The sequence below is a fragment of the Camelus ferus genome, chromosome 8, assembly GCF_009834535.1.
Source record: "Camelus ferus isolate YT-003-E chromosome 8, BCGSAC_Cfer_1.0, whole genome shotgun sequence".
NCBI classification, from domain to species: domain Eukaryota; kingdom Metazoa; phylum Chordata; class Mammalia; order Artiodactyla; family Camelidae; genus Camelus; species Camelus ferus.
In genome coordinates, this window is record NC_045703.1 from 36,073,174 (window position 1) to 36,099,755 (window position 26,582).

Sequence of the window (26,582 nt, forward strand, 5' to 3'; positions counted from 1 at the left end):
GGCGGGCCTCCAGTCCAGTCTGCTCCCTCCTGTTGGAGCGTGAGAGACGCATTCTCTCGGCTGCCATGACAGTGATTGTAGCTCTCAAAATACACCTGAAAAAGATTTATTATCAGGCAAATATTTAGCACCAATAGTACATGGTAAGTTGTAATAACTTTTAGTTTAAAAAAAACTAATTATAAAACCACCTAAAATAGAACATTAACAATGAAAATGCAAATAATCCTTTTTATTTCATAAACTGAACAATATCCTATGTGGATGAATTCTGGGGAAAGACTTTTCCAAACTGCTTGGTGAACTGGGAGCGTAAACTGACACACAGCACACTGTATTAGGACTAAATCAAGGTTATTCAATGACAAAAAAAACAAACAAACCAAAAAAACATGTATTTCTAAATGTTCATAACTCAAGTAATTTTATGAAATATAATTTACATTAATTACTACTTAAAGTACCATTTGTAAGTTTTGCCTCCTGATTGACCTCAAATACCCTGGACAAAGAACAAGCATTCCTATACATTTTACACCTAGTTCCCAGGTTGACTATGTATGGCCATATGTAAAACGTCTGAGGGAAACAAACTGAACAATGTTTACATATGTTTCTAAAAATTATTCTACCCACAGCTTCTAAATCGTATGTGCTTAGATGACAAAATGGATGAATGTCCTGTTACACAGTATCTCATAGGGTTTATTTTCTAATTTTTGTCAATGTTACCCTCAAAGACAACACTGGCTATCATATTTGTAACATAAAACTAACTCAAGGAGACTAGAGTTTCTGCACCTGCTAAGTTTCAACAGAAAACTGGTCCCACAGGTGCTCTGACAGCTCCTTCCAACCAGCATGTTTTTAACTAACTCAGGTTAAATAGTTCCTAAGTTAATTCTGCCCCCAAATAACCTGTTCCACCATAGTAACTAGGTTCAGACTTTGCATAGACTTTGATTTGTTGGTTCAAATAACAGAAGCTACTGGAAATAAATAATAAATATTTAACATGAAAGAATTTAAAAATGTTTATTTTTAAAAATAAGATTAATACTATTTTAATGTAGGAGATGCCATCTTCATTTACAGGGTAATAAAAAATATTAAACTCAATGCAATTATATATAATACATTTGCCATAAATCCTACAGATTTAAGGCCGACCCTATACGGAAGGCTGGATAGGTGGGACAGGGGATTACATAATAAGGATGTCAGGTAATGTGCAATTTACACATGAATAATATATTTTGTTTTTAAACATGAAAACAAAGTAAGTCCACTGTGCTGGGAGTAGAACCAGCACCAAGGATAAGCTGGGATAACTGTTCAGTCATATTACCAAGGATCACAAAATTCTCATCTCTTTTAAATCTTTTTTAACAAGTCTCATAACCCAAAGGTTGTCTGCCATCATATTCACAGCAGACACTGAGAATTTTGGAGGTTAAATGCAAATATATACACACATAACACACAACACTCTTGAAAATTTTTTTCCCAGCTATTCTGTTTGTATGTGCATTTGTATATTTTTCTTTTTCCTCTTTAATTGTAATGGCTTTGCAACAGCTCTCTCCTTATCTGTTTGGTTTTGTCCTAGAAACATGTTATGAGTTTCCTGTCTATAAATGTGAAAACATGAAAATTGCTTCTCATTCAGTCCTTAGGAAAAAGCCTGTAATTCTAAGGTCATCCCCCAAAGACACTGTGTTATAAAATGAACCTCTAACTGCGTACTTTCTAAACACCTGACAGGAATCTCAGAGCAGCATCTGAGCAGCAGTGTTCTCACACAGGCTTGCAAACCAAGGGGAAGCAGGAATGAAATGAGAACTGAGCTTTGCAATTTTAAATTACCCAGAAAATTTTTTCATTCTGCTTATCAGCCCAAGAAAGGTGTTTATATCATAACCAGTCTCATTCAATCATTCATATTACACAGAGTCCTCATAGATATGCCAATTCAAGGCTCTAAAAAAAATCCTGTTATTAGATAGTTCTTGAAAATAAAAAGGTTTTAGCTAATATTTCCTAAGAATTCAGTCTTAGGAGATAAAGGACAGTCTCTGAAAAAATTCCATGGCCATACCATCCCAGGCTGTGTTTTAAAAAAGATAAAAATAACATGGTTTCAAGTCACAACAAAATAGTTTTCAGATATGAGACAACAAATTTTTTTTGACTAAATGAATAAATACACTGGCTTAAATCCAGTCTGCAGATCTCATGTCATTCATGGCGTATGTGTTTGGAGTAGGGGAATACCTAAGGAGAAAACTTTCTTTCTTTTAAGAGGCCTAGACTGTCAGGAGCCAAGTAACATGGAGCTTGCTTATTCAGCTGTATAATTAAATACCAGTTTTTGCTTAGAGGCAACGTTATGCTACAAGGTATTTTAATATCAGTAACTGCATATACTATGAAGTGCATTTCTATTACAAATTAACATGGTGATATACAGATGAATAAAACCACCCAAAACAAACTATAAATGAGCAATAGTTAAAACATAAAATTTATAAATACCAAAACCACCAAATAAAGTATATACATTTTATAGATTTACCTATGAACAAATATATAGTGCATCTAGGAAAGACAAGAGAATGTGTTTTACATCACATAACATTTGAGTATTAGAAATGAGATACTGATAATATTCTAAAAGCCTCATAGGCTTTCCCCCAAGTAATATTCCCTAAATGTACATCCTTTAAAACAGTGATACTGAAAAAGCAATCACCTCTTTAAATGCAATGTTTTCACTTTCCCCACAATGTACAGTGGCCTGCAGAATGAAAGTAAGAGAGAGCAGGCACTACATGCTTAATCCTGGGATAGGAGAAGTAGCAAATCTAGTTTGCATATGAAAAGCACTTTAGTCAAACATACACTGACTTGAAAAGCCATCCAAAATGATACCGTATCAAAACGTGTTCACCTTATCTTACCCACCAGTGCCTCAGCTTTTTAGATGACTGGCACATCGGTTTACTTTGAGAGAGAACTGCTTTTTGAATTAGATGTATTTCATGGACATCGTAATAAATCTGAGCTTTCACCACCAGAAGAATGTATCTTTAAGTGCCATGACTATCACAAGACAAACATGAACAACTCAAAATGTACAAAACTGTCTTTTGTGGATCCTAGAATAAAAGCACTTGTGACTGAACATTAGTAATGTATTGCTCCAACACCATGCACACAGAGCAACATAATTACGAACAGATACTTTACACTTATTTGCATTTCTTTTAAAAATGAGAGAAGTTCAATGTACAATAACTTTCCTGAAACTACTTCTAATGCAGCCTTGATTGATATAAGGATTGCTTAAAGAAAACTATTTCGTACTGCATGAATAAAGCTGAACGGCAAACTCATTACAATAAATGATCATTAAGAACTGATTTAGATATCAGGAAGCACGATAAATTAAAAAAAAACAACACTGAAACCATTCTGTCAGTTAAAAAAATTTAAATGAAGCCTACACTTCTTCAATTCATGGTGTCAAACTCCATCCTTTGAAACACCACACTTGACATTCTGGAATATATAATATGAATTCATTTATTCTCTTATATTTAAAGGCTATTTCTTTAAAAAATTCCAGTTAGCACTGTCCTTCTACTAAATGGAAAAGGAACCAAATAAAGCAGCAGTGCTTCATTTGGTACTTAAGAGCCTAGTAATATCCTTTTGGGAAACACATGCTTTGGTGTGCTTTACCATTTTAAGAAATCAAAATTGCTTTACATGCAAGAACTAATTTAGGTATACCACAGAGAACAGGGAGTTTTATGCATTTAGAATTGTTCACATGAAGCCCTGAGGTACCCGCCTTTCATTTAGGCAACAAACAGCCTCCCGTCATCTTGTACAGTCTTTGTCACCATCTTCCCTAGTGCCCCAAATTCAGAATAGTCTGATTAATCATCCTGTCTGGGGATACAGTCGATTTAATAAGATTTTTTATGATATAGGCTGTGCAGATCATCTAATTTAGAAGCACTGTCTTCTAATGGAGTTTCACTGGAAGTTCCTAGGTCTCCGTTTTCATGTCCATCAGTTACTGCCTTCTTATTAAATCCTGAAAGAAAGAGAAAAAAAGCAGATACTTCCTAGTTTAAAAAAAGTCATAGTTTTATTGAGCAATAACACAGGAATGCCCACTGTAATCAATAATAGTGATATGAGGCAAATATTAATCAAGTTTGCAATTTCTGACAAAGGAATTCTTCCTTCTTATAGCAGATATCAAACACTGTAAAGATTTCTAAATATTCTCTATTGGACCTATCTAAAAATTGTATAAAATTTCCTACCTAATTTTCCATGAAACTTAGAATTGTTACACACATTAGCAAAATTCAGTCAGTTCTACCTATATAAATACCTATTAAACTGTAAACTGTATTTTTCTTTTACATTTTTCTTTCAGATTATTTAACTTCAGTTCACTGAGGCACATACTAATTTATCACTAAATCGAATTTGTTGGTAAGACAATGTCCAGATAAAATTTCAAACTAATTTTGGTTAATCTACAAAACAGACAATAGGCTTGCAAATAAATGAGTTGACTATGTCACCTGTTTAGTGAGCTATGAAGCACAGATGTGTGCTAAACAATAACAAGTGAATTTTTTTTTTTGAACTGAGTCAGTTAATAGTGATCTATCAAAAGAGTACTGAGTCGCATTTTAAGAGGTTTGCAATTTACACAGGTGACAGAGAAGCCTTTTAGCCTCAGCTGCAAAAAGGAAGGGACAAGCCTTCTAATTCTGACAGAAAAATAGAAGACAGGGTAAAAGACGATGAGATCTTAGGGAAATCAGCTCAACAGTATAAGGTTTCGACATCCTGCCATGATAGTTCAGTTCAAGATACACGGGCAGAACACTGCTACTGCTGTCTCTGTATAGGTAATTCATAACATATAGGTTTACCAAAGGGCAACAGTTCATCAGTTCTCTACAAAACTCTATGCCAGAAGTTCTCAAACTTTTTGGTCTCAGGATGCCTTTACACTCTTAATAAGTACTGAGAATCGCAAAGAGCTTTTGTTTATGTGTATTATTAATGTTATATGAGGTAGTGACGTTCACCATATTAGTAATTAAAACTGAGAAATAATTAAAAAATTACTTTGTTAAAAATGACAATAAACTATAAATGTTAACATAAATATTTGTTTAGTGAAAAAAATTTTATTTTCCAAAAAATTTAGTCAGAACAGTAGCATTATTTTACAATCTTGCAAATACCCTTAATGTCTGGCTTTACAAAAGACAGCTGGATTTTCATATTTGCTTCTGCTCAGTCTGTTACAAGCATATGAAGAAAGCTCACCCCACACAGGTATATAGTTAGAAGAGGGAAGAGCAGCTTCTTAGCCTTTCAGATAACTGTCACAATTGTTTTTTGATCTTATACCAAAATTTTACAATATAGAACCTGAAACCACATCAAGGAACTTTTACACTCTGCTACATTAAAATTCATTTGTCTGTCCTGCACTTTGAATGCCTTTTTTACCCACCCAGGATTTTAGTAACATCATGCACTGGTCATTCGAAAAATGTTAGATCATCGGGTTATGTAGCAATTGCAAAAGCTGACATATTTTATTTTACTATATCAATAAATCACATTCATTAATATCACCACCAATCATATTAGAAAAGCTCTCTAAGTGCTGGGAAGCTGTCAAGCCCACGGAGGCGGATGCATGCTTTACGAAATTCTAATCTCCACTTGAAAGCTCACTTTCTATCACTGGCAATGAACACTGTCAGCTGTTTGCCATGAAGTGATGGACTCACTTTGTTAATTTTAAAGAAAATGGCTGCCTAATAGTCTGAACAACGATAATTTGTCAGTTATTCTTCCAAAGAAAAATCATCATCTATGAAAAAATGACTAGTTCACCTAGAAACTTAATGACTTAAGTATTTTTCCTCGAGACCAGCATCTTAGTTCAGCATACAGACTAAGTACTTAATGCATACCTCCCACCTCATTACACAGATTAGAAAGTCAAGTACTCAAGGGTCAAGATTTAATAAAATGAACAGTTTTCTTTATTTCATCAAGGATATTCTTAAGAGAAATTGGCACTCTTTTTTCCTTTTAATTCTGAGTGGATGGCAAGGAAGAACACAATGATCACCAGTAAAGTTGCGCCACTGCCTTGACTCATACTAAGGCACCAGGAGTTTTACTCCTGTTGCTTCTGTACCATCAGTGCAAATATCAACATAAAAAAAAAAAAAAAGACAAATAATGCCTTAGTATTGTTATGAAAAGTTCTGACCTCAAGAGCCCCCTGAAAGGTCTCAGGCGCCCCCAAAGATTGATGAATCACAACTTAAGAACCAGTGCTCTATGTAAAAGAAAGTGCTGGAATTTTTCTTTAAAATATGTACAAATGATAGTAAAGGAACTACACCAAAAACCCTCCTCACATACCCTGATTCTAATAACAATCATGAGATAACAGTCTAATCACTTATTCACATGCAGCCTGTAGAATCATTGTATTATGAGAGAAAAATGTGCATTAAAACAGCAACATGACATTAAGATGTATCTACTCTAAAAGGCACGTTGGTCTTTGTCTCAGAGTCTAGAAAACTCAAATTTTATTTATTTTTCAAAGAACACTTATAGTTCAGTAACTGGTAACACACTTGTCCAAGATGAATCCAGAAGAACTGATACGCAAGTAGAATTTTGGCATAATTACTGGTGTACAATAAAGCTGTAATACAGCAAGGGAAAGCTGTTCATTCTGTCAGTGATGATTACCCCATCATTTGAACAGTGTTACTGATGGGCATCTGAGGCTTTTGTATTTTTTAAGTGTATTCATAATGAATACATTAATAGTAACTTTTAGGGTGATTTTTACCTTGTAACACTTTGAGTTCCCCACTTGTGTCTTTGCAACTAGCACCAGGATTACTACTTCCCTCTAACTCATCAAGGTACAAACGGTAACGATGTCCACTCTCATCTTCATACTCTACATTTTCATCATCAGAATCCACTTCAGGAGCCACATAAACTACTTCAAATTCAATCTCTCCTCTCTAAAATGGAAGGGAAAAAATGAGGAAACCATGTTAATTATAATTTTAAAAGATTTCCAAATTCTTTGGGGTGAGAAGCAGCGCTCTCAGATTTAGTTCCTTTCAAGACAACAAATGATGAAATTCTAGACTCTCATGAGGTAGAAGCAATTTCCTTTTAACATTACGGTAGATTTTTCTACTGATCAAAATATTTTTGCTAAAAGACCTAAAATAAAAAAGGATGCTTAACTATTTAATTTACAGAATCTTGGAACAAATGTTCAGTTTGAAAGTCATTTTGCATTTTAAACTTTACACAGTAGCAATTCAGCAAAACCATCTAAATAGTCTAAAGTTGCACCTAAGGGCATCACACAGATTCTTCCTGGACTAATTCAAGAAACCTCTACACAATGATTTTCCTGTTTCTTATTGAATAAGTCTTGAGCCTTTTCTTAACTTTCACTGAGTGCCAGACACAGTGCTAATCAGGTATTCTATTCAGTAATAGTAATTACTGTATTTATTGTACAAAATTATATCCTTCAGTCCTCAGAACAACCCTAGTGTAGTCGCTTGTACATGAATGAGAAACTTGAGTGAGTCCTGAAGAAAGCAGGTAACTCTCTCCACAAGATGAACAAGTAAAATAGAAAAACAGAAATTTGACTCTGAAGTCCTTGCTTTTTCTACTAGACTAGATGTGTAATATTTGTACTTATTCTTCAATAACATGTTATGTTCAAGCAAAAAGTTACAGATTATTTTACATTAAAAAAATTCCAAGCTATAATCATCTTTTAATAACAGACTATAATCACTACACACAAGTCTGGTATTTGCAATTCTCTGAAAATTATGCCCTGCCTTTGCTCAAAAGAAAGCATGTCATTTTTTGCTCACTAAGTCTCTTTGGTGTTCCTCTCTCCCAGAAGTTTAAGGTTATACTCCAGAATTCTAACATGTGCTTAGTGTTTCCTTAAAACCGTGTATCTCATGAACTGCCTATTAGCATCTCCTTTACCACAGCTGCCATTCATCCCACTCCTCCGCTACTGGGTAACAGCCAAGCTGGGCTGAGAAAACAGCAACTTAAAGAGGCTAACTTGCATTCTTGGAGCTCCCTTATCAGATAATGCTTTAAAAATACCATTCTGGGGAGATGGATCAACAATGCAGTGGCAGTCTTCAGTGAAGTTTTAGATGACAGTCTTTAGGTAGCTGTCATGAATACACAGATTTTAGTCTTAATACAAGGAAGAGCTTTCTAAAACTCAGCAATGTACAACAATGAAATGGACTGCTTTATCCACAAGTCGTCCCTTTAGCATAATTACTTAATTAGTGATATTGCAGAGGTTTATACACCATGTAGAGTTGAACCAAACGAGCTATAAAGTCACTTTCAACTCTGAGACTCAATTCTACCCTGGCATACGACACTGATGATCCAACAAACACCTCCGTATACTAACAACAACTCTCTAATTCCCTCAACCCTATTGCTACTAAACAAAACAAAAACATCTTAAGTACTCTGGATAACAAACATGACTCCTGGATATGAATTTCAACTCTGTAATTTATTTGCTCTGCAACCTTGAGCAAATCATTTAATCTCTAAGAACCTTAGTTCATTCATTTTAAATAAAAGGGTTGGTCTAAATGGTTTCTAAGGACACTTTCAGTTCTAACATTTATGATTGTAAAATCAATCCACTTCTAGCACAGTTTTTTTCCTATAATACTTCATATTTGTATAGTGTTTCAGTCATTAGTGATGCTTTGCTTTCCAAGTGTCAAGTCCTATTCTCAACACTTTGTATGTATTAACATATTTAATCCTTACAGCTCTCAGATGAGGACACTGTAGCACAAAGGACTTAAGCAACTTGCTCAAAGCTATATAGCTGTGGAGAAGGGCAAACAGTATCTTTTCCACTAAATCTGGCTGTCTTCTCTAAAAGCCCCAAGTCAAAGGAAACTCTTATCTATATACATTTTACTACTTGAGAAGCCTCCTAGTGAAGTATATAATATTCAATTGATTCAAAAAGAACAACTGATAGATCCAATTTTAGTTACATAAAGGGAACTTACCTGCTGGGAAAGAATGGTTACAGCTTCTTTATGCTTTGTGTCCCTTAGGTTAACTCCATTAACAGCCAGAATGGCATCTCCAACGTGTAGCCCTCCACATCTGTCAGCTGGTTGCCCTGGGTGGATCTCAGAAATGAGGATTGGAACACCATGCTCCTTTCCACCCTAACCAAAAGAAAGCAATAAATTAGTTTACCTTTGTATAGTCACAGACCATTCTACTGATAAAATATTTTCCTAAAAATATATTCCAGTAAGCACCTATATTGTCTCTGTAAAGGCTGAGAGAAATCCTATTTGCTACTTAGATAACAGTGAATCAAATTATTAAGAATATCAGAGTTACCTCTAAGCAAAATGATTAATAACATACATGTGCTTTTAAAAACACATTCCAGAGCCAAAAAAACCCCTGAAAAGCCAAAACAATTGGCTAAACTCTCTTAAGTATAAATAAAAATGTTTTATATATTAGTAGTCCACAGCACTATTAGATTTTATCGAATTTAAATCACTATGAGTGGTAAGACAAACCATTATTTTATGTACTACAAAAATAAAATGCAGTAGTTAATATCTTTTACTTTCTAGCTTGTAGTCATAATTATTTGTGTGTCTGTATCTTATTTCTCCTTCTAAAACTTATGCTCTTTGAGGGAAGTACATTCAAAACAGGTAGGTATTCAATAAATACCCAAGAGATAAACTTTTTATTATAAGAAACATTTCTACATTAAGCTTACCAGAAAGCGAATGAACTCATACAGTGCCTAAGTATAAAGCCACCTCATTCATTTGTCTGGAACAAAGCACTGAACAACAGCAAAATGACTCTAAATATATATGTATTTTAATAATAGACTGCTTTCAGGAAGGTTGTCCAAAACAACTGGTTGTAAAGGCATCAACTTTAAAAAAGAAGACTATTGGGACCCAAGAGCCAGTGAAATCTGATCTCAAAGAAATGAGATGAGAAAGATAACAGATACTCTAGAGAAAAGAACAATACAATCTGGAGCCAATTAACACAGAAGAAACCAGTTATATCCATTCCCAAAGGCTCCTTCAGGCATCACAGGATATGGTACAGAACTATGACCTGAGTCATAATGAAAATTATAAACTACGATTACTAAAGTAAAACTTTTAGTAAAGTGATACTCAACAGCTATTAGGAAGCTTTACATACAAAAAAAAGTTCATACAAAAAGTGTTGGTATCCATGGGGATAAATTTATTTAGAAAATATATTCAGAGTACTTTATTTCCTATTCCTCATGCTCCAACAAAGGAGCATGATTGTACTAGATAACTGTAGAAAAGGAGACTGGAAGCACTACTTCTTACTGTAATTGAAATGCCAAGGCCTTCATGATCTTCCTTAAGGAGGAGAACTTTTCTAATTGGACCAACACCTTGGCTTTTCTTCAAAGAATCTTGATCCTTATTGAGGGGAAAAAAAGAAGAAAAATTAATACTACTTACATAATATGCCAAAAAGAGTACACCCATACTATCATAACTTGCTTTTAGAAATCTTTATTAATTTCCTGTAATAGATACCCAGTATAGTGTTAAGAGAATAATTAATGGATAAAGTGGAAAAGCAAAAATAGTTGTTGTATTAACATGGTGAAATGTATAAAAGATTTTTTTCACCCTTTTGTTAATTTCTTTAATACTGATACATCTCTTTTTAAATTGTAGGACATTACAAAAAAAAATTATTGCCAGGAATTAATTGATAAACAAGTATCTTCAAGAAACAAAAGTAGGTAACATTATCTTCACTGGAAAGTATCTCAAAGTTCTAGATTCATTTTAACTGATTTGTAGAAGTGAAAAACAAAATGCCAGTTGGATTATTAATTACTTTTTCATTCCTTTGAGCTCTGGAGTCTACCTCTTAACTAAAGAACCTTGCTCCACTAATAATTCTTTATCTGGTACCTTTACTCTTCCTGTCTCTACAAGCTCCTTCCCTAATTCAGCATATGAAAAAACTCCAAGACTCATCCAGCTTTAAAATACTGACTATGTACAAACACAAAACTAAACAAATAAAAACCCTTTAATCACCCCCTATCTTCTTTACCTACTATCCTCCCTCCATCTTTCCTTAACCTTCACACAAAGCTAATTTTCTCCCTTGCCGCCCCACATTCAGTACTCCAACTACTGTAACTCGGGTTCTGCCCCCACCTGCTCCACTGACGCTGACTTCTTTACAGTCACTGGTGACCAATACGGCTACATTCAGTGAATACTTTTTAGTCACTGCCTTCTATGAACCTTGCAGAAAGTTGATACTGTTTACTATCCTCTCCTTGAAATCTCCTCTTTTCCTTGGTTTCTCTCCTAGATGGCCTGTATCTGACAGCTCCACCACAGGCTTCTTCCTTTGGTCAGCCATCTCCTTCCCTCACCCCATGAAAGTCTCCTTCCATCCTTTTACTTTCTACATACTTTCCCTGGGTGATTTACTGAATTCCTTGATTTCAATTATAAAGGATGATTTACTTAATAATTCTTCAGCTCAGAATTCTCTCCAAATTCCAGTCATATTTCCCAGCCGCAGTGGCTGTGCCACTGGCACCTCAAGCACTGCCATGTCTAAAACTGATGTCTCTTCCCCCAAACCTTCCATTGCCTCTGTTTCCTTTGTCAACGAATGCCGTCATTTCACTCAGCTGCCCAAACCAAAACCCTAGACTTCTTCTCACTCACCTACTTACCAGTTAGTCACCAACTCTGCTTGATTCTAATTCTCCCAAACCTGCCTCTCCTTTCATCACTTTCTCCTTACTTTATTATCTTTCTAAATGTATCTTCCAATTAGGCCCTCTTTCAATATATCCTCTTCACTATATCAAAGTAAGTGTCAAAACAGTGTTAAATCTTATTAAGCCAACTATTTTATTTAAAAATCCCATTATAACCAAGTTAAGGTTCAAACTCCTTTATTTAGCATAAAGTAACATTTATCATCTGGCCACTGCCTAGATGCTAATGGGGACCACCAATGTCCCAGAGAAGACAACAGCATAAATGCTTACTGCAATCACCACCCCTCTCCAACCAACTCCATGTACATACCAATTCTTCTTACAAAAATCTCTGCAGAGGCAACAAATAATTTTACCATTCAAGGCCAGGCTTTATCTGGCACCAATATATATGAGCCACTGGGTAGGAGTTAGGTATGATTTTATTATATTAAGGTTTGTATCATCAGGCAGCTGTTGTAATGAAATTTAATATATTTTTCTCCAGATAGAAAGAAGTACAATGGTGGCTAAGAAGCAGACAACTGGACACAGATCTCAAATTCCATCTTAATGCGAAATCAAACAGGTGTAAATGTTAGTTGAGAAACTACATTCAAATCTAGTCACTAAAAATTCCCTTAAAGAACTACCCCCAAATATTTGCCAATTCATCAATATGACCACATATTCTCTGCTAAGCTTAAAACATGAAACATGCCTGATCGAGATCCAGGAAAATTCTGAAATATGAGCCAAAGCAATATGCATTTGCTAGCAATAGTCCACTGTCTTCAAAAGTATCATTTTCGGAGCATTAGTAAGTCTGTAAAGAGCTATATGGGCTGTTGGAATTTTAAATATGTATCTATTTTAAATATGTTTAATCTCACTTTCTTTTTTTAAAATAAAGGTTTTAAATACTAGTAGAATAAAAAAAATGCAAAGGATTTGTGATTAACGGAAGGACGAGGTTGAGTGAGAAAAAGCAGCGAAGCAAACCTACGTGGCCTGGAGGCGCATGCATCGGTCGTTTCAGGTCGTTCCGTCCTCTACAGGCTCTGATAACGGTTTTGTGGCGATGCAAGTGTATTTCAGCTTCCAACTGGTTCCAAAGCTTATCATGAGCAGGTCCCTTCATATCTCGTCCTAGTAATTGTATTTGTTGGACCCTTCACATTGGGAAGGAATTAATTCAGTTAGTTTTTCATTATGTATACTATAGAAAGAATTCCAAAAAATTACCGAATACAAGTAGCTCCTGCATAAATTGATGTCAGGAATGAAACTAAAACGCAAGAACTTCCTGATGTCTCTCAGATTTATAAAGACATGAAAATTCTGAAAAGAACAGATGTCTTCAAGGGAAAACCAGTTTACAAAAAATGAATGAGACCTTCTTTATTTATATACTTAATCCATATACATCTTTAAAACAATTTATGAGACTGATGGCATTAACACGTCTCATGTCTTGCATGCAATCAAGGTAGTTCATCGAACTGAGATACTTTTGAATACTAGTCTGTAGATGCGGCCAACTGTACAAAACATTCTTCCCAATGACAGTTTCTTTTTACAAAAGGATTATCTTAAATGTGGTAAAATTATTAGAAAGTGTGCACTTCAAGATGATATAATTATTTTTATTTGCTCCACATCAGTTCTTAATGTGACATTAAAACAACAAGCAGAAAATTATTTAGTACTAATAATGAATCAAAGTTTGTAAATTATTTACTGTAAAAAATTAATGAAAGCAGAACTTTGTATTATGATAAAACCACTGTCATTCCAACATGTTTTTGAAAGGCAAGAAAGAGTGGGTTTCACTGATCACAGAGAGAATTCCTACAGAGGTTATGCTGTACATGTGACCACCATCTGCTATGGTGTCAAGGCAGGAAACACTGAGAAGTGCAGCTTTTTGTTAGCATTTTACAGTAAATTACTAGCAGTGTGTGTGTGTGTGTGTGTGTGTGTGTGTGTGTGTAAACAATAAATACTTAGTAAGGCTAAATAAATCCGCAATATGTAATGCTATCAATATTAAGTTAACAACAGTAAGCTAAAATCAACTACAAAATCACTCTTAGGATAAAGATTAATATTTCATTTGCCACAAGAGATAGGAGTCAACCTCTTTAACTATGCAACTGGTCACCAAAGAGCACAAGGATACCCATCTTTCACACACCTTCCTGCCAGTTCCTTATCCAAGTACTTGGCAGCCAGTCTTGCCCCATAAACTTCAGCCTGGAGAACAGCTATATGTCTACGAAGGGCTTCGTTCTCTTTTCTCAACAACTTCACTTCAGCTTCAAGTTGAGCTTCTTTCATTTTCTCTTTTTTGTTTGCTTCAAGCTCTCTCTCCTATGGCAATTAAAAAAAAAATAAAGTAATGCTAACACTTTTAAGACTCTTTAGCGACAGACCATGTTCTTTAAAATACACAAAAGCACACAATCTATGATACAACAATGAAAGCATATGATAAAGATTACCACTTCAATTCTATACAATGAAACACAAAGACTTGGATCCAGTTCTTTTTAACTAGTACCAGAAGGTGTTGGAACCACTTCTAGATAAGATAATAGCATGGAGGAGGGCACCTTGATCCTGAGGACACTAAGATTAGTAGCCTTCTCTAAGCTCATGTTATACATACTAATATGGATGGCTTCAATGGGTAACTGAACCTACTCTCTACTTTCTAAAAATGACTCAAGAAACTCGACTAAAACAATCACTCTGGTGGTTGTACCCAAACATTTAATTAACTTTAATGCAACAATGCTATAAACAAGCCAAAATCATTCAGTTACACAGAGATACAGTCTATAGCTAATGTATCTTAGAGGATTATAAGAAACTTGCAATGCTTAAATCAGAACAGATATTCTAATTCTTTTAAAACATTTCATGATCATGGAGAAATGCTGGCAACAACTGCATTAAAATATTTACACATTAAAAAATGCCTATAGGTAAGAACCTCTAGGGTATAGAGTGTCACTGAACAGTGGGATCTGGCTCATCTATTTGTCCGCATGTTAAAGTGACTGAAGAACTGTTTTCTGAGGGAAAATACTGGCCTCGCCTGCCTACTATGAGGTAGGATGGATGTCAATTTTTAGCTCTTAAAAAAGGATGCCATGGTAGATAACCCATATGTGTGAACTTATAGGTGCTAGCCAGAGAATGTAATATATCTCAGTATCTTTGCCATCAAATTTTTATTACCAACTCACATGTGAGAGATCATTTTCAATTTACCTTCAAAGTACAAAGTACAGTATACCTACTTCTATACATCAAGGGTTACAAATGTAAATGCCTTTGGAATCCAAGCACAGAACAGATAGGCAGGAACAAGACAAAGTGGAGGGGAAAACAGAAAGTTCAAAACCCTGCCTAAAGTCAGTCAAGTCAAATTCAAACACACACACAGACTGTGTGGCCCAATAAAACCTTTCTGAGAGTTGAATAAAGGCCCTGATAGATCTTTTAAGTGTTATTTTGGGGTCAAGAGAACCATCCAAACATTGTAAACTTGCATTTATCCTGAGTGGAAGTGTTTTTACTGACTTACAGAACTGCTTTTACTGGCTCACTAATTTACAGAATCTATAAATCCTGTGAAAATCTGTTGTCTTTACTGATGAGATGTGGCACTGTTCACGAGACCGCCATAGCCCCTCTAGGAGCTTCAAATAAAGCTCTACCTCAGCACTGGGAAAAACGTTTCTCTTGAGTGAATGGCAAATGATATTGTTTCTAATGTATGAGTACTGATTATTATAATTATTTCTCTTTTGTTGAGAATATTAAGCTGAGAAACAAATATAAGGGAACTTTTAACAATTAAATGAAACATATTTTGGTACTACTGTCAATGTCTGCTTTGGTCTACTGTTTTGACAACAGTTTATCAATGTATGATATATTTAAACATCAATATATGATATATTCAAATACAAGGTAGTGAGTACCACAACCTTAAAAACAAATTTAAAAAAACAAGCTAAAACGAATGACAACTACCAAATGTTGGATATATTTGCCACTTCTCTGATTAAAGTATTTATCATTATATATGTGATATACAGAAGTAAGATTAATTAGCAGGCTTTTTCAACTTCTGTGAAAAACTAATATAACCATTAGAACACAATTTCCATATATATATTTTTTTAAATTTGAAGAATAATCTAGAATTCTCCCTTTACAAATTTGGAATTATTAAAATCTCAATTTATTTCAGAACCTCTTTCCTAAAAGGGCAGGTATCAGTTCCAAAAGAAACCAGTCTGGACAATATGAACAAAAATCTTTTTTAAATGACATTTAATGAGGTTCATGCTGTTTGTTTCAGGAAAAGGGTTCCTAGAAGACCAAGAATTCTTTGTTTATGGGCTAAATAAGTTTTATGTTGAAGATTATCTACTTACAATTTCCTTAATGAATTATTTATAAAATATTTATGAAACCCGAGAAACATATTAAGTCACTACTTTGTTTAATGATTCAAATCCCTAATGAATGACAAGCTCGCAGGCCTGAAACTAACAGATGCAAGCAAGAACAGAACTAGGAACGCTGAACTTAATCACTTCTATATTTAAAGAAAAAAAATTTTTTTTAAGTTAACCTGTTCATCATGAGGTAACAATGAAGAAGTTAATTCTGTATTCTGATATCTGAACAGTATATTTTCAAAAGACGAAAAGTCATATAACAACCTGGAACCTGACTAGGGTGGGGCAGTGGGAAAAATATTAAGAATTTGTACTGTTACTTTCTAAAATAAATTCTGATAAAGGGTCTCAAAATTCAGTTGTTTCAAAGGCCACATAAGTTTCTCAAGACTGGTGAAAAGTTATAACACATGCAGTGGATGAATAAGAAACCAACATGCACTTTCTTTCTCTGGGAATAAATTAAAATAGAAAAGGAGAAAAAAGCTAGGCCTGCATAATATATCTTTACAACACCTAAGTGGGAAAACCAGCTGTTCAAGTAGAGGTATGAGCAAGTTACAAAGCTCAGAAGCTGTCAAAAATTGATGGCTTCTGTAAATGATGGCAACAAATCACAAACAAAAGAAAAATCTTTTAGCAACATGAGGCGAGAAAAGAGCAATGGGCTACCCACTAAACTTTTCAGGTACCGGCACATTAAAAAACCACCATCATCAACATCACTTTCAGATACAAACTGACAACACGTAATATGCGAATAAAGCACTAAGAACGCTTCAGCATAACATATTAAAGCAAAACAGAAACGGCATACTTACCAGCTCCTCCATAGAGGGGACAGACTTAAGATATAAGAAAAAAGTTTTATAATTAGAAAATTATCAAACAAATGAGTTTATTTAGTGGTACAATCATTATAAGGAAAATTCCCATATGCTGAACATCACTTGGGTAAAGTTCATTGGAACAAATACACTTGTAAATCTACAAGCAATGGTAACTGTATAGCACTAAAAATTTGTTTCAGCAAAATTAGTTAACATGTCTAGTTCGGTGCCTACTATATAGCACCATTATTCAAATCTATTAGCACTATGTTTCAAATCTAATGTTAAAATTTCAGGTGAATTCTAGGGAAAATGTACACTGTTTCTCAATACTAGTATCAAATATTCCAAAGAAGCAGTTATGAACCTGACTCATTTCAGCTAAATAAAACAACAATAATAATTTAGATTTGTAGAATATCAGAATTTAAAAAAACTTCAGGAGAATGTAAATATTCATTTAAATAAATTCTAACATGTCAGTATTAGGAACTAATTAACCAATCAAAGGATTAACTGAAAACAAGTAAAACTTTAAAATGTATTACTGTCATCATCAGCATCATTTCATCTCCTGCCTCTCCTAAGCTTTCTCTGTCTTATTCACTGCTGTGTCCCCTATAGTTTAACAAAGTGTCTGGCACACAGTACACACTTAATACATATGAGGTTAAACTGAAAGGAGACTTAAAAAAAATTCTATTTAAACAACCTATATTAAGAGGGCAATGGTTAATTATGGAACATTTATGCAATGAACATTATGTAAACACGACAAAGCACTCAGTGGCAGGGGAAATAACTTATAACATATTAAAAGCAAAAGGAAAAATGTGCTACTGGTTGGCATCCAGCTCCATGTTCCCCTTCTTCCTTATTAGGAGAACTCTAATTTTACTGGAGGTGGCCATGTGACCAACTAAGGGACTGACAGACAGCCAGGGATAGCCAACGAGATGGCTTAATGCCTGGCAAAAAGCTGAGGAAGATTTCATGAAAAGGTCTTTAAAGAAGGTCAATGCAGCTGGGAAGCATCATTTTGCCCTTACATTCTTCCTACCTGGAATGCAGACATGCCGAAATCCTAAAGACAGAAACCACGAGCTAAAGACGGCAGAGCACAACAGAAGGAAACTGGATCCCTGATATCTGGGGAGCTGCCATTATCAGCTCTGGACTGCCTGTCTCAGGGCTTCGAGAGAAAATCATTTGTACTATTTAAGAATAAGTCCAATGTTAGTCAGGATTTCTGTCATATGTAGCTGAACTTAATCTTAACCAATACAGCAGGGCAAATAAATTGTCTATATGTTACAATCACAAACTCTTTCAAAATTATTTATATGGCTCTTTTTAAATAGGAAGAAAATCCTAAGTACCAACTGGTTATAATATTACCACTGATCATCTCTAGGTGATGAGACTGTGGATGATTATGATGATTATTATCTTTATTTTATATTTCCTGTATTTCTAAAATTTCCATAAGCACATAGTTTTTTTATATTAACTTTCATAATTAAAAAGTCTCATTAAAAATTCTCCTCTTCACCCTCTAAGATACATGTAAGTATGTGTTACCCTCTAAACTACTTACCAATTTTGCCTTGATAGTACCAGAGTCAACACTTTGACCAGTTTTAGCATGGAGCTGAAGCTGAATAGAGTGCAACTGTAAAAGCTGATCATGGACTTCTTTCTCCAATACAACTTTCTCTGCTTGGGTCTCTGTCAGTTCAGATTTCAGATCCACCAGCTGTGCCTTATAAAATACCAACAATAAAAACCATTAAGTAATGCTTCATTGAGTCTGCTTAATTTTCTTTATTTTGACTCTAAGTATTATTCAAGAATGACACAAAGAGACTACCTTTAAAATAAACAGGTGAACACTAGAAGACCATTATCTGACCGAGCTATATACAGAACATCCTTCTAAACTGACATAAAATCAACAGTATAAGAGATTTCAGTGGAAAAACTCTACCATACATAGTATCTTCTAATAACACAGAATGCTAGTTCCATTTTACTTTGCTTCCTTTAAGAAAGCTTTTCACTGTTTCACCTTTATATACAAAGTTTATGAAAATATACAGGACGGGCGTAGCTCATCACCTTGTTCAAACAGTATGTGCTATAGTGATCCACGAACATTAACAGCATGTTACAGAAGCAGCCAATAAATGGTGCTCTGTCTCCACCTCAGAGAATACTAGTCCAAATCAGCCTGACCACAATCTGTTTGTTTTAGGTGCCAAAGTATAAACTACTGAGTGGGCCCGAAGATCAGAGTTAACCGTAAGCTGCAGCTAAGTGTTACAGTAAGCAGAACAACTCATCAGAACCACTGAGCCACACAATCTAAAGTTTTTCCTTTTTCACAACTTATACACTGTTTTACAATTGTGCCCAGGATGTGTCCCTCGTGTATGTGATCTTCCCAACTAAAAGTAGATTAAAGATCAAGACAAGGCCTCAGTTTTCTACTAAAAATAATTTTACAAGCATTTAGGGGCCCAGGAATATGCTGGTCCAATGAGAAAAAAATGTGAAAAATACTTTCTAAATTACAGAAGATAATTATTTATGCCCTTGAGAAACTTTCTTATCAACTGAGGTAATATATACACATTTGAACCAACTAAAGAAAAATGTATCAAGTTACAGATATATTTAGAATTGTTTGGGTCCCAAGGAATTCATAGTAAAGGAAGGTTTAAAGGTTAGTGAGGAAGAGAGTTTAGAAAGGGCTTTGAAGTTAAATGACAAGGACAAAACAGAAGTAGTGAAGCAGTCAACAGACGAGAACACTAGCAAGGGCAGACAGAGACTAGAAGCAACCTAGGTAAATTCCTTAGTACAGAGACCAGAGCATTAGGATCTATCTCAGCCTCCCAGCTGCACCAAACAGTGCCTAGTACATAAAAGATGCTCAAAAAAGATCTTTAAATTGAAATGAATTCTAACACTAGCCCTGTGATTCCAGATAAATCATTCCGTCTCCACTCAAATTTCTCCAATTTTAAAATAGGATAGTATCTACTAGGTTTAAAATAAATAGGATACTATTTATATATACAGCAACAGGGAATATAGCCAATATTTTACAACTTTACATGCAGTATAATCTATAAAAACATCAAACCACTATGTTAATAAGTCAACTATATTTCCATAAAATTTTAAAAAATTAATTAGGGACAATATCCATGACTTTGACTATTTTTGTAAGATTATTAATCTTATATATGAAAGCACTTATTAGAATATGAAGATGTTATTAGCAAGGAAATAAAACTACTTAGAGGAGTTGTATGTTGGTAGATTGGACAAGACTGCACAGGAAAGTGAGGCTGGTTACAATGAATGGCTTTGGATGATAAACCGAAACTGAGATAAATCTGATAGGAAATCCCTAAATGCTCTCATTGACGTTTTTGTTTTAGTGATAGCTTTACTGAGATGTAATTAACATACCATAAAATTCACTCCTTTAAAGTATACAGTTCAGTGATTTTTTTAGTATATTCATAGAGTTGTGCAACCATCAATACCGTATTACTGTAGAACATTCTTGCTCGACATTTTAGTTACATGATATTTGCAGGTAAGGAGATGAAGAGAGGGACACTAGCAACACCCTACACAGCTTTCTAAATGACATTAGCATGGTAACTTGGGAAATAAAGCATTTCACATAGATGAAAGGAAATTGCCAGGAACGCTTAGACTGGATGTCAAATGGAAGATGAGGTCAATGACAACTCAAATATTTCAAGTTTAGAGAATGGTGAAACCATTGATGGAAATAGTAAGATTAGGATGGTAGTTTATTTAGACACGAGGGAGGAGAAGAGAAGAGTTTAAGTCTTAGACATGTGGGTTTCTGTGTCAGCCATGAGATAATCAACAGGAACGACCCCACAGAATGTTGAAAAGAAAAAAAAAGGAAGTCGTAAATTGGGACTAGGGTTGGAACCAGGAGTATAGAGACGTGAATTAACATCCTAGGACTGAGTCAGAGGGAGAATAGATGGCCAAGGACTGAGGCTTACCTAATAACCAGTCAGGGATGGCCCGACAGGTAGAAGAAAGAAGGTGGCATGTCATAAACCAAACCAAAATGTTTCATAATAAAAACACTGTGCTGCATTCCTGCTTTTTTGCTTCCTGGAGATCACTCTGTATCAGAATAACTTCTTAATTCATGTATAACTCACATCAGAGAAGTACACACACAATCAATTACAGAAAAAAAACATAGCCATTTTACCACCACCCAGATAAAGAAATAGGGCAGCACTAGCAGCCCAGGACTCTTCTGTGGCCCGTTTCCAATCATTACTTCCATTTGCATCAACAAAGGTAACTATCAGAGTAAAACCCTGAACTCTAACACCACAGATAGTTTTGCCTGGTTTTGAATGGGTATATAAATGGAAGCATACACTCTGCATCTACAAAGCCATTCTGGTAGGAATGCTGTGGCATTTTGTTGTGGTTTTAATTAAAACTTCTGGATTACTAATAAGGCTGACCGCCTTTTCATATGTTTATTGACCATTTGGATATTCTCTTTTGTCAAGTGCCTATTCAAGTCTCTTGCCTATTTTTCTACAGAGTTTTTAATCTTTTTCTTAATGATTTATAGGCGTTCTCTCCACACACACACATACACACAGATATATACACGTATTATTATGACTACAAACTCCTTTATTGGGTATGAGTTTCAAATACCTTTTTCCATTTTGTGGTCTGTCTTTTAACTTTCTGAAAGGTGTCTTTTGATGAACAGTGCTTAATTTTAACATTGCTCAGTTTTCTGAGGTAGTAAATAGTTTCCTCCTCCACATTAAATGCTTTTTGGCCTGAAATCTACCTTATCTGTTATCAAGTTTGCAACTCCTATTTTCATTTTATTTGCATTTACCCAGTATAATTTTGTCTATTTATTTTTAACCTTTCATCATATTTTTCATGTTACATTTGTATATGGTGTATACACATGTAAGATCTTAACTGCTCATTGTTAGATTTTAAAATATGTATTTTTTAGTATTCTAGAAGCTTTGTATCTTTGTTTCAATAATTACTTTTAGATAATAGCCTTATTATCTAGATATGTAATACTTTCAAGATACTCTTTTCTCTTTCTTCTTTTTTCTCTATCTTAATCTTTTTTGATAGCTGCACTATATTTATACCACAGAGCATACATCACACAACATTTAGATATTATTTTCTCATCTTTAACTCTAGTAGTCTTAACTCCACTAATAAATAAATTCTATGCTGATCACTAGACCTTTTACCAAAGCTGCACCTATGATTTCAACTCCTTCTCTGGTCTTGCAGATGTCTCAGAAAGGTCTCATAATAATATTCCCTAATTTCTGGCATATTCATGACTATTTATTTGTGGTCTTTATATCTGAAGTCAGTTTGGCTGGATATGAAATCTTTGGCTCATGTTTTCTTTCCTTGAGTATTTTAAATACGTTGCTCCATTGGTGTATGGTATTAAATGCTGCTATTGAGATGTACAGTCTTAATCTTTGCTTTGTCTTATAAGTGACTTGATCTTGTGTCTGCTTCATTTTTAAGCCCTATATTTTACTAAAATATAGTGTGGTGATCATCATTCTAGGCCCATGTGTATTCTTCTCAATATGCAGATTTAATGCTGCGTTATTTCAGGAAAACTTTACTGAATTTTTTTTAAGAGTGAGCTATTTTTTAAGAGTGATAGTTTTCTTTTATGAGTGAATTGGTTGGTAATTTGTTTTTTATTGAGGCAAAATCCATATAACATTAAATTAACCATTTTAAGTGGACAGTTCAGTGGCATTTATTATATTCATAATGTTGTGCAACCACTACCTACATCTAGTTCCAAAACATTTTCATCACCCCAAAAGAAAGCCTTGTACTTATTAAGCAGTCACTTTCCACTTTCCCTGTCTCCAGCTTCTGGGGACTACCAATCTGCATTTGTCTCTATGGATTTACCTATTCCAGATACTTCATATAAATGGAAGCATATGATACATGACTTTTTGTGTCTAGCTTCTTTCACTTAGCATAATGTTTTCAAGATTCATCCATGTTACAGCATATATCAGTACTTCTTTATTCCTTTGTATAGTTGAATAATATTCCACTGTATGTATATACCACAACCTATTCATCCATTCATCAGTTGATGGACATTTGAGCTACTTCCATCTTTTGGCACTTATGCACAGTGCTGCTATGAACATATATGTATGTATATTTGTTGCATACCTATTTTCAATTATTTTGGTTATATACCTTGGAGTGGAATTGCCGAGTCACATAATAATTCTGTGTTTATATTTTTAAGGAATAATCAAACTGTTTTCCACAGAAGCTGAACCATTGTACATTTCTAACAGCAATAAATGAGGGTTTGTTGATAGTAGTTTTAAATATTTGTTTTGTTTCATGCTTCTTCAGAGGCTCTAATTACACTAATATTACTCTTTCCCTATCTTTTATATTTGCAATTTCCTCTCAAATCCTTTTTGTTTTTCTCTTATATGTCGTCCTTCTCTTACTGTACTTACTGTATTGCCTGTTTTTTATGTTTCTTCCAAATTAGGCTCCAGTCTGAAATGATTTTTTCCTATTTTTTCCCCAAAGCTCTGTAAGTATTCTTTTAATTTATTACTTTATTTTTGAGTTTTCCTATCTCTGAATTATCTTATTCATAGATGAATACCATTATTAATTTCATTTAGTTTATTTTATAAGTTTCATCTGCTTTGTGGGCTTATTTTCCTAATATGCTTTTGTGGTCTATTGTTATATTATTCTATTAGTTTTATCTTTTTTGATTACAGTACGTTTATATGGGGTTTAAATAACATCCTTTTCTGTTACTCATTTTAAATGAAATGGGTTTTTATGTAGTACATGCTTGGTAGGAAACTTCCATGCAGGGTTTGCGGTGAGCACAGAGAACTTTCCTAGCTTCGTGGCTAGCAGGCTCCCTCCTCTGGCCTTAAGATGAACTATTTGAAACCATGGCTTCTCTGTAGACAGAATCAGTTTTGAAATCAATCTCCTTTGTATGTATTCCTCCCCTATCTTGAATACAAACTCTCTTCCTTTCAAACTTCTGTTTCTGCCCTGCTCAATTCGTATTCTATTTCTAGCAGTGTTTTTTAGAATTGGACTGTGTCTTTCTCAAAAGCAGTTTTTGTTAGAAATTTCTGAGATTCTTAAAGTCCACCCCCGGTACTTTTTACTTTCTGATTTCCGTGCAGCTTCTGAGTGTCCCCGTGGTCTGTTCTGCATTCCCCTGCAACCTGGAGGCAGCTCTGCCAGTTGTTCTCAGATCACTTGCTCAAGATTCCCATCCAAAGTGACATTTTCTCCTTCTGGAATCTGTTAGTAATTTCTTTGTTTCTGGGACCACTTTCTATTTCTTCTGCCACACAGATGCTCCTCCACATGCAATTTGCGAGGGTCCTGCTACCCCAACCTACCCATATTATGGGGCTTTTAACAATAGCTTCTCATTTAATTTTGCTAAAGAGGCTATCACTGGATTTCTTTTGTAATTCTAGTTTTTCCGTTTTCACAAAAGAATTTTTAAAATTTAAAACATCAATTCATTGTGATCTTTCTCAGATCAGAAATCTTCAGCCCACATTTTCATTGTAATAAAAATGTGATATTCTAAAAAGTTGTGATGTTAGCGCTGCTTAACAGAAATATAATATGAACCACATATGTAATTTAAAATTTTCTAGTAGCCACATTTTAAAAAGTAAAATTAAATAGGTGAAGTAAATTTTTACAATATATTCTACTTAACCCAATATATCTAAAATATTATCATTCAAACATATAATAATATAAAACAATTATTAAAACATTACATTCCTTTTTTCATAATCAGTCTTTAAAACCCATTGTGTATATTACACTCACAGCACATCACAATTTGGACCAGCCACATTTCAAGCATTCAATAGCCACATCAGGCTAGTGGCTAATGTATTCGGCTAGCACTTTTATTATGAATCCGAAGCATCAACAAATGCATTAAGTTTTAAATGCCAGAAGAAATAATAATACTAGTAGTTGACTCTGTTCTATAATAAACATATGCAAGAGATTAAATAAAGTAGAACTTCACTTCCATTGCATTTCAGAACAGTATGTAAGTTTAACAGTTTTTACATATCTTTCACAAATACTCCTAACCAAAAATCTTATTAAAGAAAAGAAAAAAAAAAAACCCTCACATGTCTAATAGAATTGTATTATTATAGACCTTCATCAATGTAACAAATTGCCCACTAAAAAAAAATTAAAAATCACCTATTACTAGACATTGTTCAGTACACCCTGAAGACCACTTTTTTAAAGTACAAATAAGTCTGGCCTCGAATGTCCTTCTTAGTCAAACAAAACAAAACAAAACCTATAGAATTTAATAATCTTTTAAACAAAATAATCACAAAAGGAAAATAAATATTTGAATAATATGAACTCTTTTTCAGCAATATGTACCTTATGCTAAAGTAAACCTAATCAGAAATAGTTTAAAATAAGCCATTTAATCTATAACAACCTGTATCTCTTTTTCATTACATTGACTTTCATTCTGTATTTGTCTTACTGTTTCTTTGTGGTGTTGTCTAATATATTCCTCTATTCCTTGTATTTCCTATAAACTACAAGTTAGAAATAAAAGCTTAATTAGATTTACAACAGCCCTCTGTATCCATACATTCAGCATTCTCAGATTCAACCAACCATAGATCAAAATTTTTCAGAAAAAAAAAATTCAGAAACTTGCAAAACACAAAACTTGATTTTGCTTCATGCTGGCAATTATTTACATATCATTTGCATTGTATTAGGTACTATAAGTTATCTAGAGATGATTTAAAGTATACAGGAAGATGTACATTGCTTATATGCAAACACTATGCCATTTTATATAAGGAACTTTAGCATCCACAGACTTTGACATCTGCAGGGGTTGGGGATGGGGAGGCCTGGAACCAATCCCTTGCAAATATTGAAGAATGGCCATACGTAAATGTTTGTGGCAAGAAGTGTACTGTGTGTTTCAATATAATTGTCTAGTTGTTCCACAATGACTTATGTTTCAAACCAAAAATCTCATGAATTATTAATAACTGAGTAAAACTTCTGGCATTAAGAAAGATGCTAAAGAGGCATAAGTGGTATTCATTAATTAATTTGGCAGATTAATATTCAAATCAGAACTGACTATTCTAAAAGGGCAAGGGAGAACAGGGTAGTTAG

General features: G+C 34.2%; 1 protein-coding gene across 2 annotated transcripts in view; it reads right to left on the bottom strand.

The window, feature by feature from the left end:
- Positions 1–217: 217 nt before the first annotated feature.
- The window catches only part of GOPC (golgi associated PDZ and coiled-coil motif containing), a 40,453-nt gene continuing 14,088 nt past the window's right edge, over positions 218–26,582 (bottom strand). The window contains exons 2-9 of one of the 2 annotated variants that reach the window (XM_006186397.3): positions 18,865–19,029; positions 17,259–17,282; positions 14,154–14,329; positions 12,963–13,128; positions 10,539–10,634; positions 9,192–9,356; positions 6,929–7,109; positions 218–4,105 (exon numbers count right to left, since the gene is read on the bottom strand). In XM_006186397.3, coding sequence (XP_006186459.1) covers positions 3,975–4,105; positions 6,929–7,109; positions 9,192–9,356; positions 10,539–10,634; positions 12,963–13,128; positions 14,154–14,329; positions 17,259–17,282; positions 18,865–19,029 — 1,104 coding nt within the window. In that variant the 3' untranslated portion in view covers positions 218–3,974. The remainder of the gene's footprint in view (positions 4,106–6,928; positions 7,110–9,191; positions 9,357–10,538; positions 10,635–12,962; positions 13,129–14,153; positions 14,330–17,258; positions 17,283–18,864; positions 19,030–26,582) is intronic. The other variant, XM_006186398.3, reaches the window with a different exon arrangement.